Here is a 19,564-nt window from a genome sequence, read left to right as displayed (position 1 = left end):
AAGCTATATTCGGATCATCCCCAAATGCTTCTTTAAAGCTCTCAAAAAACCATGTGTAAGCCGCATCCGTCTCCCCAGGGCCTATTCCATAAGCAAGTGGATAAATTTGATTGTTCCCATCCAAACATGATGCAATATATAACAAACCTCTATATCTATTCTTCAGTGTAGTTCCATCGACAGCTACGACTCTCCGCATATGCTGGAACCCTCTAATGCTAGCTCCAAGTGCCATGAAAAAATATAAAAATCTGTTTTGATCATCAGTTTCAATTCGAGTAAACGTGCCCGAATTTTTGCTCTTCAAAACGTGACTCCATAAAGGAAGTTTTGCATATGAATCTTCTGGCGTGCCCCACAAACCCGATAGTGCAACTTCCTTAGCGGCCCATGCTTTGTTGTAGCTTATGTTTACTCCGTAATTAGAGCGAATGTCATGCACGATATCTTGAGGTTTGTATTGCCTTGAAATCCCATCAAACATTGGCTGAATGATGTCTCCGATAACTGAACTTGTTGCTTGACGATGATCCCTTTTCATGATATTTAAAGAGCAAATATGCTCATCTTTGAAGGCCCTAATCATGAAGGCCTCTGTATTATCACCATGTAGTTTGGTAGCATGCATTCGCCACACGCAATTGTTGTTTGCACATACAACCTCATATCGGACTCTATCTGACTTCTTGACCTTGAATTCAAAATTTCTCCTTAGTGCATAAAGACTAATCTTCTTCTGTAGCACATTCTTACTCGCAAAGATTTGGTTGATTCGAATGATTTCATGGGCATTGATGGATGAGAAGCGATGGTTGACCCTACGTTCAGCCATGGTTGTCGTCGAATCCTGTCGAATGTCCAAATGGTTTTCGGTACAAGGAGAGGCAAGCACATCATCATTCACATTATCAATTGGAGTCCTACCATAAGGAGACTCACCATGTCGACTATCACCAGCTGAAAGTCCCGAATGTTGGGTCCAACAAATGTCTCGTAACCCATCTTCACTACGATCAGTGTTGACCTCAACCTCAAATTGTTCATCTTGATCATAATCATGTCCACGATATTCATTCAAATCATTAATGTTGAAGTGCTCGTTATCATGATCATGTTCCGCAGATTGCACATTGTTTTCACACATTTGATTTTCAGAGAATCCAGGTTGACTTTCCGGCACATGAATTTCGGTCGCTGGGGACTGCATGTCGGCATCAGAGGTACAAGTATCTATCTCGGGAACTGCAGATAGTGGGGCAATAGTCATAAATCCTGAACTTGTAGGTATCCTATTCACCACACATCCAGCAGTATCAATACTCTTTGGAACCCTGGATAACACATCAACAATAAGTGGAGATCTGTCTTGAGGTCTGTGTGAACTATACTCTTCTATAAAACTTTGTAGGTCTTCATCATTTTCCACAACGTACGACTCACATGACAAACACACATGGTATATGAACTTGAAGATTAATTGATGTTGTGTAGAATCTAAGTTGAGAGCGTTGTAGACAACATCTTCAAGTTCGACCAACGTACAATTCCTTTTGATACGTATAATCTTCGTTCTTTGACGTTGGTATCTCCAGTTACCTTCAGAACATACACTCCATGTTCCATCGTAGAACAGTAAAACTGAAATTTGTGACATTGAGCACAAAGAGTTTACCAATTCAAAACATACTAAGTATCTACTTCTGCAATCGTAGAATCTTTGCTGGAAGGTTTAACTATAATCCTGAAGCAAAAGTAGTGAAAAATACAAATACATTTTTAGTAAATGAGTACATAAAATAGGCCAAACAATTATGTTATTAACGCCTACTGGAATAGCATTTTAAATACAAATACAAATGCATTTTCAGTAAATGAGTAAAGATAAAATAGGAATGCATTTTATGTAAATGAGTACAAATGCTGATTAAGGGAAAAATGTTGCCATATATGTACACATATTTATATTTATAACACACCCTGTGAAATCTGATAGAAGGTACTAGCTGCTGGATAGAGAAGACAAACGAGTTTTGTAGTTGGTCAATGTTTTCCCTTTCTGACCATGTAAATGTTATTTTTTTAATACAATATTGACTAATTAAATTCTTATTCTTAGGCTAATATATAAATATATATATATATATATATTTATTAATTAAATCGATCCATTGAAAGGTCTAATGCTCTAAATTTGACCTCGATATCATCTTTCTGTGAATTCAAACAAAACATTTTTGATTCATTTTTATAATATTATATTTAATTTTTTGTTCATAGTTTATAACGCCTCCTTTGTTCGTACCAATTCATACTTTTTCCTCACTACTAGTATTGTGATAAGGCTAAGTCATTATTTGATTTTGACTTTATCTATCACCTATACGTAAAATATATTTTAGGAAATTTTTTTCGTAAAATCAATTAACAAAATTAATATGAAGTATATTGTATTTATTTTTTGGCTTACTTATTAAGCCATTTATGTTTACTATTGGGAGTTCATGATTTCAAAACATTAAGATGGAAAAAATTTATTATAAATGATAAAAAAAATTATGTAAAGAAGTAGCATAAAGCCAAATTATGGATATATATAAGGATGTATGGGCTCCACAATGAATATTTTCAGATGATGCAGGGAGAGTGAACTGAACTGAAGAGATTTTGGGATTTTCTGCAATGTTCGTCAATGCAAAGAAAGAAGGCTGAAAGGTACCCAACCAACAAAAGAGAAAGAGAGAGGAAGACACAGTATACATTTAATGTGGTAGCAGGACAGAAGTTAATGGGGTAGATAGAAATGAGGGATGGTCAAAAAAGTTGTTTTAATATTATCACCTGTATTCGAGACAGTCAATGAGAAAGCTGTTATTTTTACTTTACACTTTCATAGGTATCCATGTATTTAAATAGTTTACAAAAGCCAGACAATTAATTCCCTCCTAACAAGTCTCATTTGGACATACTACCATGGAGCCATTCATGTAAAAGTGATTGATACCATCCATTTAAATTATCATCCTTCTTATTTATTGCTTCTCCATATATCAAATAATATGGATAATTTAATAATGAAATTGGATCCTTACACATCACATTGACACGAGAATCAAGTACAAAAACTAAAAACAAAATCTGAATATGGAAGAAATTGGATCCTTTCACAAATATGGAAGTTTCCTTTTTTTTTTTTTCTTTTTTTTTTATTACATTTTGGTATCTTTTTTTCTACGAAAATCCAGTTGAACACAACTCTATAATTCCTATGTTCCAAGATTATGTATAAGATTCGAAACATATTGGATACAAAGTCCTACAAGGTAGCAGACACGGCAAGACTTTGCTGGCATACCTCATGCTGAACCAGAATCCTGATATCCCAAACAAAAATATATAAAAGAAAGAAAAAATTTGTGAAAAATTAAGTGAAAATTCAAACTCCAATGCCTGTTATCAACTGGCCCAGCGTGAAGGATTCTTTTCACATATACCAGGTTAGGCCATCTGCCTCTGTGCTAATAAGCCTTTGCAATTCAAATTTTTTTATGATGCTGAAGAATGATGCCTAAAATTCACACAGCAGCATGCATTTCTAGCCGTCTTCGTGCTAAGATTTTCAAATTTGTTCAGAATGATTTGAAGCAACCTGTGTGTCCACCGTTCTTGTGTCATGCTTTCTCTTGCTTCGTCTCTTTGATCTAGATGTGCGGGTCTTTGTAGGATGCTTTACAGCATGCTCTTGGATGTCCAACACTACATTTTCATTGGTAGGGAGTTCAGGAGGGGCATCAGGCCATGGTGTGCGTTTTGATGGTACAGTGACCTCCAGAGGAGGATCAATTATCCATCTGTAAAGAGACCACACTAATGTCAAATGCATGTGCATAGGAAGAGATTCTGCTAAATGAATTTTAATTAAATAGGCAATTGACTGTCATGATTTTTGTGTGTCAATGATATATATTGAAATTTAGATGGCTTGATGAGGGGTGGGGGGAAAAAAAGCATTTCCATATGACAAAATTATTGACTAAAGGTAAAGATTTGCTGAACCAAAGTAAAATAAAAAGAAGCATGCTACATAAAATCATAGTACAATTATATAAGTCAATTGTTTAAAGGATTGTAGTCAAATTGCAAGTAAGAAAGCCCTTGGGAATGAGGTCAGAGGACTGAACAGAAATACATTGAAATGCCACACCAATACCACTTGACCACTTGAAACAATGCAATGACATTCACTTGAAAAGAGAAGTTGAGCATCATTGTCACATTCACAGGTAGGTTACTAATTTTAAGTTCTACCCATGTGTGATATTCAAAATCACAATTTCACAGCCACAATTTTATGCTTTGAAAATAAATTAAAGACGCATAGTACTTAGAAATTGAAGGATATAACAGCAGAAAGTTTAACATGACAAGAGTATTACAAAACATTTCTACCAATTGTATATGATCATTGGCACTGTTGACTCCATCTATGCTTCAAATTTTTTAAACAACCATGACAGCTTTCAGAATGCAAAAATCATATGCACTATAAAATGGAAAATGGATTGGAGACACAATAGGAAAGAAGATATGGTACCTGTAGGACCAAACCATAACCGCCATTCACATCTTGCTCGAAATAAAGTAACTGGAAAATAAAGCAATTAGATTATAAATTTAATGTCACATCAGCAACACAAAAGAAAATGCAGATGCAGGGAGAGAGAGAGAGAGAGAGAGTTCATAGTCATCAAACATGGTATATAAACAATTTAAATGCAAAAATATGAAATATACATACCTTAAATTTGCTTTGTGCATTTGAAGTAACTCTTACTACAATACCACACTCGGCTTGTTGCTCGTTGATCGTAACACCAAAGAAATGAGCATTTTGCTTATCCACCTGCAACAAAACAAAATCAAGCAAACAGAAAATTCCAGAAAGAATGAAAGTCCATGATAACAAACATGAAAGCACCTTTCCACTAACTGATGACAGAATGGAATGTATCCCTAGTTGGCTGTACTCCATTCAACATCATATCATCATACATATCTCTCAGCAAGAAATGCCTACCACCACCGTTATTAAAAAAAAAAAAAAAAAAAAAAACAGAACACAACTTTCACAATTTCTCCCAAAAAAAAAAAATTCCCAAAACCACTAAAAGAAAATCAAAATTAGAGTTGTTGCCTACCTGTTGCTTCTGCTTCTACTCCTAGGGCTCTCTAAAATCCTGCAGTTTTCTCTCTGAGTTGCCTCTTCACCATCTCCTTCAAAATGCACAGTCTCCACGCTTACAATCCGGCCGATTCATGAAAGGAAACAGAGGGCTCCTAAGGTCGGGTTATGGATAAAGAGATAGAGGGGAAAAGTCGAAGAAAGGAAAGAAAAAAACATATAAAAAAAAAAACATAAGGGTATTTTGGGATTTTAAAAGATTGAAGGGGCTGATCAAAAAAGAAATGAATTAAGGGGGCAAAATTCATGAAGCTTGGTCCTATGGGGGTATTGGGCAAAATTCATGAGCCCCTGTAAGCATAGTTGTGTTGTAAAAGATAATTACAACAAAGAGGTCATTGACCGCTAACTTATTGTTGTAACTTGACTCCTAGTCTTTTTCGTCAACAACTCATAGTTCGCCAAGGAGAGAGAGTTTAAACATTTTCTTGGATCTAGTTTATGAAGTCTGCTCCAAATTGATATTTGTATCTACCTAAACATGGCTTCTTCTTCTCTTTCTTCAGCAATCTCAATTCAAGAAATGTACGATGTGTTCTTGAGTTTCAGAGGTGAAGACACCCGCAATCAATTTGCTAGCTATCTTTATGCTGCTTTATCTGCAAAGCATATCTCAACTTTCATGGATGATCATCAACTTGAGAGAGGGGATCAAATTTCACCAACGCTTAGGAAAGCAATCCGTGAATCCAAGATTTGGGTAATCATTTTCTCGGAAAACTTTACTTCATCCACATGGTGTTTGGATGAGCTTGCGGAGATACTTGAATGCAAGAAAAGAAGTGAGTAGGGTACTGTTATGCCCATCTTATATGGTTCAGATCCATCGGCTGTACAGAAACAGGAGGGTGGCTATGGAGTTGCGTTTAAAGAATTTGAGAAACATTTTGAGGATAGAATGGAGAACGTGAAACTATGGAGGGCTGCTTTGTAACACCCCGTCCCAAATCGCACCGGAATCCGTGCACGTTGACCGAGGTTGACCGTTGACCGTTGACCGAAGGGGTCAAAAGTTGACTTTTTGACTCGGTGAGAATTTTGAGTTGACTAGGGTACCGTGGCGAAGTGCACAATGCCACGAGTTCGTAGACTAGTAGCACGTCAAAAACGGAGCTACGGTTTGAAAGTTATGGGCGAAACAAGTTGCAGTCCAAATTGTCCAGGGGTATCGGAGTTGACTTTTTGTTTACGGGGAATTGAGCTTTGACTCATGCATGGTTGTGAAGTGCTCATCGATACGAGTTCACAGACTAGCGGCACGCTCAAAACGGACATCCGGTTAAAAAGTTATGGACGTTTGAAGTTTACCGAATACCGTATTATTTTAATGTTTTTGGGTCGGTGAACAGTGAAACGCCACGTGTCAATTTCTGATTGCTCACCGCCGGTCCCGTTGGATTGCTCTCCTCACGATCTACAAGTCTGCAAAATTTCACAGCCAACGGCCACCGCACGCACGCGCCGCCGGCGACGGTTGCCGGTGACCGCGGCGGCCCGCGGAAAATACTGTTCCGGCGAGTACCCGAAATTCCGGCCAGCTCCAGTCTGCAGTGTTTGACCTCCTGAACCCGAATCCGACTTCCGTTTCCGCCAATTCGCGACGGTTTGGGAGAATTGCGGAGCCGAAACTCGAAAAGCTTTCCGGCGAGATTCCGACCCCGTCGGGTCCGATCACCGGAAAGTAAGACCGAATCCGTGATCCTCATCACGCGAGCTTCGATTCGGTATATAACTCATAAATTCTAGATAACGTTTGTGTTTTACCCCCGGGTACCGGGTATTATTTACCCGATTAAAATATTAATTTATTTGACTGTCTGTGAAATTTGTTCTAGGAGCACCGGTGAGTCGTAGAATTGATCCCGTAGTGGATCGTGGGTTAATTGCGTGCTCCAGGTGAGTGACCCACCTTCAAATTAATTTTGGGAAATTTAATTTGTGAATATAATATGTGTGTGATTTAAATATTTGGAATTTAATTTCTATGTGCCAAATATTTATTGGATTTATTGTGGAATTATTTGTGAATTTATTGGATTTAAGAAAATGTGTATTTTAAAAATTTATGCCATGTGAAATTATTTTATGGTTTTGAGGATTTTGAAATTGGTGTGGTTTTAATGGTAAATTGGGCACGATTTGATTTCAAATATTTCAAGGAAAATATTTGGTTATGTTGGTGATTTCAATTTTTATAAAATATGCCCATGGAATATTATGAGATTTGATTATGATATTTCGAGAAATTATTATGCTTGGAAAAAATGTGGATATTTGAATTGATGGATTTTGGGAGTTGGTGGATTTGAAAATCATGGAATTTATGGTATTGATTATAAAGAAATTACGGAGAAATTCCGAGTTCAAGCGGATGGATTATGCCCGCTATGCTTATGAAAAATGTGAAATTTGTTATATAATTTAAAATTGTGAAATTTATGATTTTTAGATGCACCGTGCACGTACTGGTGTTCTGTTTATATGTGATATGGTTAGTGTGCACACGGTTGTGATTAGCGCGCAGGTGGGTGTGATTAGCGCGCAGGTGGTGTGATTAGCGCGCAGGTGGGTGTGAGTAGCGCGCAGTTGATATTATGAGGGTGTCCTATGGATGCCATCGGAGAGGGCGGCCACCCCCCTTTGGCCGGGAGACCAGGTTAGCAGCGGCGCAGTGGGACGCCACGCGACCGTATGCCGGTTTCTCTCTATAACCTCCTGTCTGGCAGTACCTCGGGAAGCTGGGTACTCTGGCGCCACTGGTATATAGTGGGTGCATCAAATGATTTTCAGAACTGTGTTTTAAAAATAAAATGTTTGGAAACTGTATTGGAATTAAAAATATAATTATTACTGTTCGGATATTTATTTGATGTCTTGGTTTTCGGGGAATATGAATAAAGGGTTTTGTGAAAATGTTTTAAAAGGGGAACCTTTCCAACTGAGAGAATTGTAAGGGTTTTGAGAGAAATTATTATTTCCAAATAATTATTATTTATACTTATTACTGTGATATTATATGGTATAGTAGTAGGGTCGCTCACTGAGATGATTAGCATCTCACACTCTTAAATTCCGTTCCTCTAGGTACCAGGTTGTCGGTGTTCATCCAGAGCGGACTTGATCTTCATCGCTGTTTTACTTCGTGAAGTACCCTGTTCTTCTTTATTGCAGTTGTACTATTTCTTTCACTCTTGTTGTATTTATCTTGCACTGGATTACTGTATTTTTGTTTTGAAGTGCTGAAATTTGTGGAACCAATTTGTAGTTTGTGGGAGGAATAAGGGGATATTTTTGAAGTGTGTTTTCAGTGCAGGTAAATTTGTGGTAAGTAAATCCCTTAGGGGAGGTGCTGCCGGATTTTCCGTTGGAAGGTTCGGTGGTATTTCCCTGGGATCAGGGCTGTCTAGGGTTCCGGAGGAGGAATTCTGGACGGGTCCTGACAGCTTTAACAGAAGCATCCAATCTATGTGGGTTGGATTCAAAGGATTTCAGGTGATGGTTTTCTATATATATATATATATATATGTCCTATTACTAATTAATGCTAGCTATTTATGATGAATCTTCTGCAAAATTATAGTTACAATAGAAAACAGTACTATTTGGTGGAAGTCTTGAAAAAATTTCTAAATCATTACTAATTTGTGTAAATCATCCATTTTTTCTTTGCTTTAATTAACTTTGCTTGCCCGTTTCTCTATCTTTGCTATCATGAAAATCATCTTTTCTTTGCTTTAATTAATTGTATTTGGTTGCCAGTTTCTCTATCTTTGCCTTAATGAAAGTCAGTCAAAAATAGTACTGCTTTTAGTTTTCATTGCCCAGAACAAGCACAAAAAATACAGAGAATTGAAGAATGCAAATAAAATACTAGAGAATTAATGCTCTTTCTTTTTCTCCAAATACCTAACTTCCTGTATCATCTTCACTATGCAGGCCTGAGTGCAAGTTAGTTTTATTGAAATTGCCTAAATATCTTTCAAATGAGCATTTCTATGGGCACCTCATTGGGATTGGAAAAAAAGTCGAAGAAATTGAGTTGTTATTATCCATTGGCTCAACAGATGTTCATAGTGTAGGAATTTGGGGGATGGGAAGTATTGGTAAGACCACTCTTGCTAGTGTTGTATATCAAAGATTATCATATACTCAATTCAAAGGTTGCTGCTTTATTTGGAATGTTAGGGAAGAATATTCAAGACATGGGGCCAATCATTTTTGAAAAAAACTTTTATCTCAGCTGTTAAATGATGAAGCTATTCTAAAGATGGATTCCCCATTTGTAGCATGGCCATGTATTCTTGATAGACTTAGACATGCAAAGGTACTCATTGTTCTGGATGATGTGGATAGTTCAACCCAATTAGAAGCTTTAGTTGAAGGGTGTTATCGGCTTGCCCCTGGAAGTAGAATCATTGTTACAACTAGAAATATGCAAGTGCTTAAGAAAGTAACCGATAGATTTTACAAGGTTGAGCTAGTAAATCACACTGAATCTCTTGAACTGTTCCGTTTACATGCTTCTAGTAAAAAATCTCCAGTAATTGATGATGAAATGTTGTTAGACGTGACAAGATATGCAAATGGAAATCCATTAGCTCTTAAGGTCTTGGGTTCTTTCCTTCACTCCAAAAGCAAAGAAGAATGGAAAATTGCATTGAATAAATTGAAGTAGGTTGTGGGATCCTAAAGACATCTGCCACGTATTGGAAAGAGATACAGTAAGTGAAAAAGCATTGTTGATTTCTTATAAACATGAATAAATCTTTTGATAAGAAAAGAACGGCAAACAAACTTCTGACTAGCAAAACTTGGTGTCTATATGTATGTAAAGTTCTTAATAAATCTTGTTATATTGTGTTGATAGTTAATATCCCATAAAAGTCCAAAAGTCACCTTGGATTGTAAAAGCTAACTAGAAAAAAATAGAAAAATAAAATAAAGAAAAAAATGCTTGAAAAATGCTTTTTACCTTCTCTGTTTTTACTCTGCAGAAGATACCGTTGCTGCAATATATACATCCTTGTTCTATATATTTCTTCTGTTTCAGGTCACAGTTAGCTAGCTGTTCAACAGCCAACAAATTGTATTATTAACTATGTTAATGTTGATTTGTTTGTCAGGGAACTACAATGGTTGAAGGCATATCGCTCAACATGTGTAGAATGAACAGAGATGTGAAAGTTCATCGTGCCGCCTTTTCTAACATGTACAATCTACAAATTTTCAAAATCTTTGTTTGCCATAATATGGATGAGAATAAGTGGTACATTTGTGACTGTAAAGACAAGAATAAGTTCAAACTATACCTTCCTCAAGGTCTTGATTCTTATCTTTCTGATAAGCTAAATTATTTTCAATGGGATCTATACCCTTTGAGATCGTTGCCATCACATGTCAGCTTGGAGAATCTTGTTGAACTGATTCTACGTGGCAGCCGTCTTCAAAGACTTTGGAATCATGGAGTTCAGGTATATTTAATTTGATCTATCGTTTTAGAAGCTAAAAACAAATCTTTAACCTTTTTTTTTTTCCCTCTCTATCTGTCACAGTCTCTACTGGTATTAAGAAAGATCGACCTTAGTTATTCCAAGATGCTTAATGAAATACCAGATATGTCTCTCGCTCCAAATCTGGAAAGCATAAATTTTGAAGGCTGTACAAGTTTGGTTAAGGTTCTTTCATTTGTTGAAAATCTGCACAGGCTTACTTATCTAAATTTGAATAGTTGCTCCAAACTAAGAGATCTGAAAGAGATATCAAGGAACACATGGTATTGGGATATTGTAAACTTTATAAACAACTTACCTCTCTACTCATCTCAGGCCCACATTTATCAGACGTTTCCAGTGAACTTAACAGACTTACATATGGATTGGACAGCAATAGAAGAAGTGCCCCCATCAATTTGGCATCTCTCTAGTCTTGTTCGATTGGATTTGAATTATTGCTCTGGACTTGAAAGTCTTTCTACCAGCATCTGTAAGTTGATATCTCTTGAATCTCTAAGATTGTGTGGTTGTGTAAAACTGTTTAAGTTTCCGGAAATCTTAGAGCCGATGGAACATCTTACATATCTTGAATTAGGTCACTCACCGATTCAAGAGTTACCAGAGTCAATTAAAAATCTAGTTTCTCTCATAAGATTATGTATCTTTAGCTGTAAAAACATTGAGTTTCTCCCCACCAGCCTGTGTAATTTAAGAAAACTTGAGCATATAGACATCCAGAGGTGCTCAAACCTTAAAAAGTTGCCTCCCCTTCCAAATGCTTCACTCAGTTTGTTGTTAGACCATAATGAAAGGCTGAAATCATTACCTGAGCTTCCATCATCATGTTTTTGTCTGTCTGCAATATGCTGCACGTCACTGGAGACCATATCAAATTGGAAGGCTCCATTATTACACCATCTAAGTAGCAATCATATTCGAGGGCAAATCAACTTTTATGGTTGTGAAAAATTGGATCAGAATACACGCAACATCATACTGGCTGGCCGTGGAATATTTCAAATTCTGTCTGGTTTAAAATTTGGAAGAATGGTATGTCCCTTTCTATTCTTTTGCTCTTGTAATCAGTTATTAAGATATTTATAACTTTTCAACAAGATTGATTAATTTCCCATTCATGATACAGTGTGACGATTTTGAATTTTGTTATCTTGGTGATGAAATTCCAAAGTGGTTCAGCTACCAAAGTGGCAGTACCTCAATGAATATTAGGCTTCCTCCATATTGGAATAATGACAACTTCTTGGGTTTGGCTTTCTGTGTTGTTTTTTACCAGCATAAAATTATCGACCATCGTATGTTTCCCGGAATTGGTTGTAAACTCAATTTTAAAACCATCCCTGATAGTCTTCTGTGTGAGCATGATTCTTTTATGCGTCTTGGGTGCAACGACTATAGTTCAGATCACGTGGTCATGTGGTATGTCGAAGAACTGACTTTGCAAAATTCAGGACTAAGTTGGCGCTCAAATTGTTGCACCATGGCCTGTTTACATTTGTCGCTTGAATGTGGATACTGTCATGATGTTGATGAGGATGTCAACATCAATTACAATGATGATACCTACATAGATGGAAATGAATATGGGGAGATTAAGAAGTTTGGGGTTTGGTTTGTATACAAGGAAGATATAGAGAGATTTGATGTAGATACTAAAAGTAAAAATAAGAGACGCTTTGACGAATGTTGCGAAACCAGTGGAAGTGAAGGCTCTCATGGTATAGAAAATGATGTATTGCATTCTAAGAAACTCAAGGTTATGTCACTTATATGACTGTTAAGAGATTATAGAGCAATTGAATGTTGAGGAGCCCAAAAAATAAAAAAATAAAAATTTTGTGCTACAACTAAACTAAGAAGCAGGCTTTGATCATGAATTGAGATTATGTAGCCAGTTTCTCGGTGACCTGTGACCACTTAGGTAAGTCAATTGAAAGTCTTTTTTTTTTTTTTGCTGCAATTTAATTTGTACAAAGTTGAGGTACACTGTTCACAACATGCATTCAGTAGTATTTTAATTATATTAATTTATAACCAGGTTTACAAACTACAAGGTAATTTCTAAAGAAAGGTTGGCTATCTTTGGTTTGAAATGATACAATACATGCACAACAACAACAACAACAACAACAACAACAACAAAAAGAAAAAACAACGCTATTTGTTACAAAAATTCTTTTCATGTACATATAGGTGAATTTTGTTTTTCCAAAATTTGCATGTCTTTTTTAGTTTCAGGCTGTGAAGAAACTGTGTACCTATGCAGCATGAGTGCATGACAGCCCTTAGCATTGAAATTACAAAGTTCTCTTCCCCTTGTTATTTTTCTGATCTTGGCATAGAAAACCCTGTTTGTGTGATATCAATATGAATTTCTTTCACTCCTATGAACCATTTTACATATATTTGGAGAGAAAATTAAATAAAATATAGAATGTATTACTTTTTGCATATGATTCTGAGTTGTTTGTGATGAATTTTTTGTGTAAAATACATTGAGTTGAACATTCTCATCTTTCTGAGTTTATAATATTTATCTATTTGATTTAATTTCCTTGTTTGATACTATTCTGTGCCAAAGTGTCAGATAAAATGTGTTTATGCATAGTTGGTCATTTTTGTATTTTGAATTGTTTGCCTAAATGAGTACTCTTTCCATTACTAGCTAAACAATAGATTCTGACTCAGCATTTAGATTTGATTTTGCATTGGATAAAAAGGTAATTTTGAAAGGAAAAGTTTGTTTTCTTTTGTTTGAAATGATATAAAGAAAGGGAAAATAAAAAATAAAAAATAAATTTGTTATGAAAAGCATTTTGATGGATTTTTCATTTATCGGTTTGTGTTTTTTTTATAGATTTAGGCTATGAAGAATCCGTCACAACACAGCTTCATAGGAATGGTGTAGTATCAATTTCTTTAACTTCTAATACTGTGAGTCATTTTGCAGAGAAGTAAACACAATATAGAAATATATTACATATGGATATGATTCTGTAATAAGACAAGGTATATGGTTAAGCAATTTTGCTATAGTACCGTTCACATCCACGTTATTAAGGTAACTCCTTTCCCCATTAAGTAATGAAGTTGCCGCTGTTGCCGAAATTACATATTATTTTTTTAACATAAGTAATTGATACAATATATAGAGCTTAAACCAGAGTTAACTCAAACTTAGCTAATTAACCGTCTGACTCAGCTTTGATAAAAAACAGAGTTAGTGACGGCATTGACTGTTGACTTTGTAACTTCTTGTTTGTTTTTTACTTTTTTTTTCTTTTTTTTTTTTTTCAAACAACTTGTAGTTCACGAGGGGCGCTAGAATTTAAACAATTCTTGATTCTTCTCCTTTTATACTTTTCCTCCCTTTTTTTTTTTTCTTTTATACATATTTTAGAACCAAATATGGGATTTTAAAATCCTTGCACTTTTTGTTTCCTTTTATTCCTCACTATATTTTCTTTGCTTATAATCAAAAGTGTTATCTTTATTGATCTCTGTTTAAGTCTGAGTTACTATGTTTTTCTCCTGTCTCCCAGCTTGAGCATCCCTTAATAGCTAGACTAGGACTTTATTTTTAGACTAAGACTTTATATTCAAAGATACACTCATATTGGCATTGACCGCTGACTTTAAACTAGGACTTATATTCACATATCGGCATTGACCGCTGACTCACACTTATAAGTGTTATCTAGTTCTTTTGGTCAACAATTTGCAGCTTACTGAGGGGGGGGAGAGAGAGAGAGAGAGAGAGAGAATCTACATTATAAAGTTCTCCATATTGAGCTCTGTATCTACACCATTCTTCACTAAGAAAGCTTTAATTTGTAAACATGGCTTCTTCTTCTTCTTCTTCTCTTTCTTCCGCAATCTTTCCTCAACAAAAGCATGAGATTCAAGAAAAATATGATGTGTTTCTCAGTTTTAGAGGTGAAGACACCCGCCATCAATTTGTAAGCCATCTTTATGCTGCTTTATCTGCGAAGCATATTTCAACTTTCATGGATGATCATGAACTTCAGATCGGTGATGAAATTTCACCCACACTTAGCAAAGCAATACATGATTCCAAAATCTGGATTATCATTTTCTCAGAAAATTACGCTTTCATCTACGTGGTGTTTGAATGAACCGGTGGAAATTCTTGAATGCAAGAAAAGAAATGAGCAGAGTGTTGTCATTCCAGTCTTTTATGGTATAGATCCATCGGATGTACGAAAGCAGGAGGGAAGTTGTAAAGTTGCATTTGTTGAACTTGAAGAACGTTTTAAAGACGGAATGGAGAAGATGCATCAATGGAGGGCTGCATTGACAGAAGCGTCTAATATATGTGGATTGGATTCAAAGAGTTTCGGGTAATTAATTTATTGGGTTTTTTCGAAAAAATAGCCACAGTATAAATGTAAATTTTAAAAATAGTAAAAAGTTTTTTTTTTTAAAAAAACTAACCCACTTTTAACCAATTTAGACCAGAATACCCTTCATAAAGATTTTTTTCTTTTCTTTCTTTTCTCTATCAAAACGCATGTGTTTTTTTTATTTTTTTGTTGTTTTTGGTTTTTTTTCTACTTTCCCTTTCAACAGCTAGGGATTCTTTCTACTTTCCCTTTCAAACACCTTCTTTGCGCTCTCAACACCACTGATATCGCCTTCTCTATTTCCACAGATTTCCTCCATTTTCGAACACCGCATCTGCAAAACAAACTGTAAAGAAGCAGCCAAATACGAGGTCACGAAACCATCTGTTTTCACTTTCTGCCCAGTTTAGGTCTCAAATAGCATTTCTTCAACAGATCTCGGCTCTTGGAGTCAGGTTTCCTTCTCTTCTCTTCCTCCTCTTCTCTCCATTTACACCCTGCTCTCTTTCTCTCTCTCTCTGTCTCTCTCTCTCTCTCTCTCTCTTTTATCTTCTTCAACCTCTGGAAAACCTAGCTTACAGTTTCTTCTCAAATAGCAAGGGGTTTGAATTATCTACATGAGAATTATAAACTAAAGATGGCACATAGGGGTATTAAAACTGCTAATATCCTTGTTGATGATGCTCTAAACGCTAAGATATCAGACTTTGCTAATATCCTTGTTGATGATGCTCTAAACGCTAAGATATCAGACTTTGGGAATCCTATCCTTTATGCAGAGGATGGACAGGACAATGAATTTAAGGTCATCAAAGTAAAAGCAACACGGTGAGTAAGCAAAGAACCAGTACCCCCTTTGAACTTAATTTGTACTAATTTGTAAATGAAATGGCTATTTAATTTTATACATATAATCAAATTCTAAGGGAAAGAACAAGTACTATAACAACCAGTATTTCTGGATTGATTCAGTGGATACATCATAAATGGCTCTCGAGTACCCAATGTACGGAAAGATATCACAAACATACTATGTCTATGGTTATGGTGTTGTTGTACTTGAAATTGTTAGTGTGAAGAAAAATGCAGAAATAAATTCAACCAGAAGCAGCATGAGTTTCTGGCAGAGGAGGTAAGCAACTAGAGAAGCATGGATGCAAACTTATTAAACTTCAATATTATGTGTTAATTAACTTAATTTGTTTAAATATATATTGCAGGTTTGTCTTGCAGAATCAAAACACAAGCTGCTGGAATTAGTGGATAATTGACCATCTTAACATTAGCAGTGAAGTGCGCCAATATATTCACCACTGTCAGACCCACAACATCTGATGTTGTAAGTTCTCTCACTGGTATGAAAACCATTAACGAAATCTCTATGCTTTCCTCCATGGATAAGATCTCCCAGAATCTTTGCAAAAACTGTTTCAAATCTCTTCTTCATGACGATGAACAACCACCGCCTTTTTGTTTTCCCGAACTATGCATAATGTTCGAATATTTCTAGAATGTATAGCATAGAAACATTCTGTTTATGAATAATGCAGACGGTCTTTTAGATGCATCCACTTCTTTTTGTTTATGCGAATGCCTACACAAATGTGCAAGTGCATGTTTTATTTTTATTTTTATTTTTTCATGTTGTTTTGAAGTTGATCCAAATTTCCTACGGTTGCTTTGCTTTGTCTCTCTCCAAGAATAAGTAATGCGAAATTTTCTGCCAGACTGTTAGAGAATAGTTAGTACAACTGATGTTTGAAACATTTAACATATCGGGCTTCTATGCTTCAGAGCAAGCAGTATTGTCACTCTATGAAGTAGGACGAATCTCAGGATGCACTGTTGATATTGGCCATGGAAAGATAGCTATATTTTCTATTCAGCCTTTAAGCTTATGAGAATCCGTTACTAATCAATTCTGGATTTAATGAATGTTTTTATAAGCTATTTTTATAATTGTTTTATTTTTCATTGTAGAGCAAGTCTTATGTTCAACTTATCCTGTCTAGCATATAATGGCTGAGATTAGAATATCAGTATTGATGGATATGTTAATGGTCCAATATCTGGATACATGTGCAGTTATAATTGTTTAGATGCTCAATATACAATGTATTGTTTTATTTTGTTTTTAAATTCTACAACAAAGAATTTTTTTACATTTCTTAGCAATCACTATCCCATTATAACAAGTGAAAAGTCATAAGCAGAATACCTTATAGAGCGTTAGGTCATTAATATGTGATAGTCATGACTAACAACCATAAAACTGGTGGCTTTGCTTTAAGTGTTAGTTTTTCTATTTTATGTCTTTCTATAAAAATTAATAAATGAATGGTGAAAATGTTGCAAGTACTAGAGTACAAAATCTGAAATGATTGCATGTCACACTCACATTATATTCTGCCTATTCTTGACATGTTTTTTTAATGTATATTTGTTGGTTTTAATACTCTGTACAGTTAAGCATATTTAGTGGTTTTAGACTTTGCACACTTCAGTGAAAGCCAGGATGATGGGGCTCATTTGATAATTTGGCCTTCAAGAAACTTCATAAATAGTAATCGACCACTCTATTGCTAATTTGCGCAAGTCTACATATTCATAGTTTGACTGATCTTGGAAGGAAACTATCAACTTTTGTCCTTGGTGAGGTGTGGCATGTGCCTCATAGAATTTGTGCATGAATACAGTTTCTTTTATATTTCTTTTCCTGTAATTATGGAAAAAATAATTAATACCTATGAGAAATGGCAAAGTGAAAATTACATAAGAAGGGAAGAAGAGTGGAATATAGATAAAAGAATAAGGTTGAAATACCAATTAAAATTCCAACACCAAAATAATAAACTGATGCTGTCATAACAAGTATTGTGTGTCTTGTAGTCAAGTGGTAGGTGGCTCTAGATTCCTCTTAAATTTAGTTTGGGGTGTATGTTTAAAGAAAGGTTAAAGCTGTTTCTATGTTTTAAGTTTGTAATTTTTATTTCGTCAGTATTGTTAGGAAGGATATCACAAAATTCTCAAAAATTGTATCATTTACTTTCTTTATGTAAGGGACAGTTTTTTTATTTTTTTATTTTTTTATTTTTTGGGTATATATACAATATGCTTTAAGGCATTAGGTGTATTCTTAATTAAAGGAGTGGAAGTTGTGTTTGTTTAAAAGAATGATAAGGTCATTTCTCCATGTTTGGAGCTTGTCTTGTTTCGTTGCACCTAAAGGTGTGTCTACTTAAATGTTGAAAATAATTTCAAAGCTATACTTGGGTTGGCTACTTGTCATGCAAACAATAACTCATAAACTTCTTTTGTTTTCTTTCTCTTATTTGTAATTTCTGATGCCTGTGGTGGAAAATTTTCTCCTTTTAAAGTCAAACAATTTTGACAGTCAGCTCCTAATACAGTTTTAAAATACAATTTCTACTCATAATTCTCCTTCTCTGGTTCTTGAGCTGTTTTATGATCTTTTGATGGCAATGAATGGATAAAGTGGATAAGAAGGATTTAACAAATATTAGAGGAAACTGGGTATGATCTCACTATTATCTATGCTACAAATTAAAATTTGATTGTTCAATATGCTTTTAATTTTTTTCTTTCTTTTGTTTTTTGAAAAATTCTAAGAGAGGTTTTTCATGGTGGCTTTTTTTTTTTTTTTTTTTTTTCCTTTAGTGATGTCTTTAAGAATTTGAGGAGTTGCATATGGCATTATACAATATGATCTATATATGATTAAACAATATGATCAATATATAAATAATTAAGTTTTGCTGCTAATATTGATTTTCTATTTCTTTCAGCATTGGAGAAGCAAGTGATGGACCAAGTAGAAAATTGAAGCACAAAATTTGCAATCGTAGAATTACAAGTGCATGCTAAGAAAATTACACACACATTCACAGAGATAGAGAAAGAGAGAGATAAATAGAGGGAGAAAGTATGCTCATGAGGCTTACAACAAAGAACTAAGCATATGAGTTAGGTGGTGATGCATTTTTTTTTTTTTGTCATGTTTATAGATGCATCTTTTTTCTAATATTAGCCTTTTAATAGTAAAGATAATGGTGAATTATAATGTTCATTTAACGAAGATAACGATGTGTTATTGATGTAATGATAACTAATTGACCTTATAGAAAATGTGCCTTGTTTATTTATTAGAATTCCATTATGCACAAACATCTTATGAGCTCAATTGCAGATTCTGTAAAATTTTCCGTTTGTCGGAAAATATTTCCTTCAGGCATAAAAATTTTCCTCTAGGTGGAAATCCCATATAGAGACCAATTGAAGCTTCTGGATAATTTTCTGCCAGGCGGAAATTTTTTCTTCTAAACGGAAATCGTTTTCCTCTTGTTGGAAAAGATTTCTTCCAAACGGAAATTGTTGCATAATATATACTCCTATCGGAAACTAATTTTCACCATTTGAAAAATCAATTTCTA

The 19,564-nt window shown here is 35.0% G+C and overlaps 2 protein-coding genes across 2 annotated transcripts in view; both read left to right on the top strand.

Annotated features, from left to right (window-relative positions):
• Window positions 1–5,720: 5,720 nt before the first annotated feature.
• Window positions 5,721–19,564, top strand: part of LOC107429764 (disease resistance-like protein DSC1) — a 62,782-nt gene continuing 48,938 nt past the window's right edge. Inside the window, exons 1-2 of the mRNA XM_060817980.1 lie at window positions 5,721–6,021; window positions 8,683–8,731. Coding sequence (XP_060673963.1) covers window positions 5,721–6,021; window positions 8,683–8,731 — 350 coding nt within the window. The remainder of the gene's footprint in view (window positions 6,022–8,682; window positions 8,732–19,564) is intronic.
• On the top strand, window positions 9,507–12,523 carry LOC125419195 (disease resistance protein RPV1-like). Its single transcript, XM_060818295.1, has 4 exons — window positions 9,507–9,845; window positions 10,363–10,710; window positions 10,792–11,781; window positions 11,876–12,523. Exons 1-4 carry the CDS (start codon window positions 9,507–9,509, stop codon window positions 12,521–12,523), a joined length of 2,325 nt encoding a protein of 774 aa, XP_060674278.1.

Source organism: Ziziphus jujuba, chromosome 6 (assembly GCF_031755915.1).
Source record: "Ziziphus jujuba cultivar Dongzao chromosome 6, ASM3175591v1".
NCBI classification, from domain to species: Eukaryota; Viridiplantae; Streptophyta; class Magnoliopsida; order Rosales; family Rhamnaceae; genus Ziziphus; species Ziziphus jujuba.
Note: the sequence above shows the minus strand (reverse complement) of the source record. Positions and strands in the feature narration are given on the sequence as shown.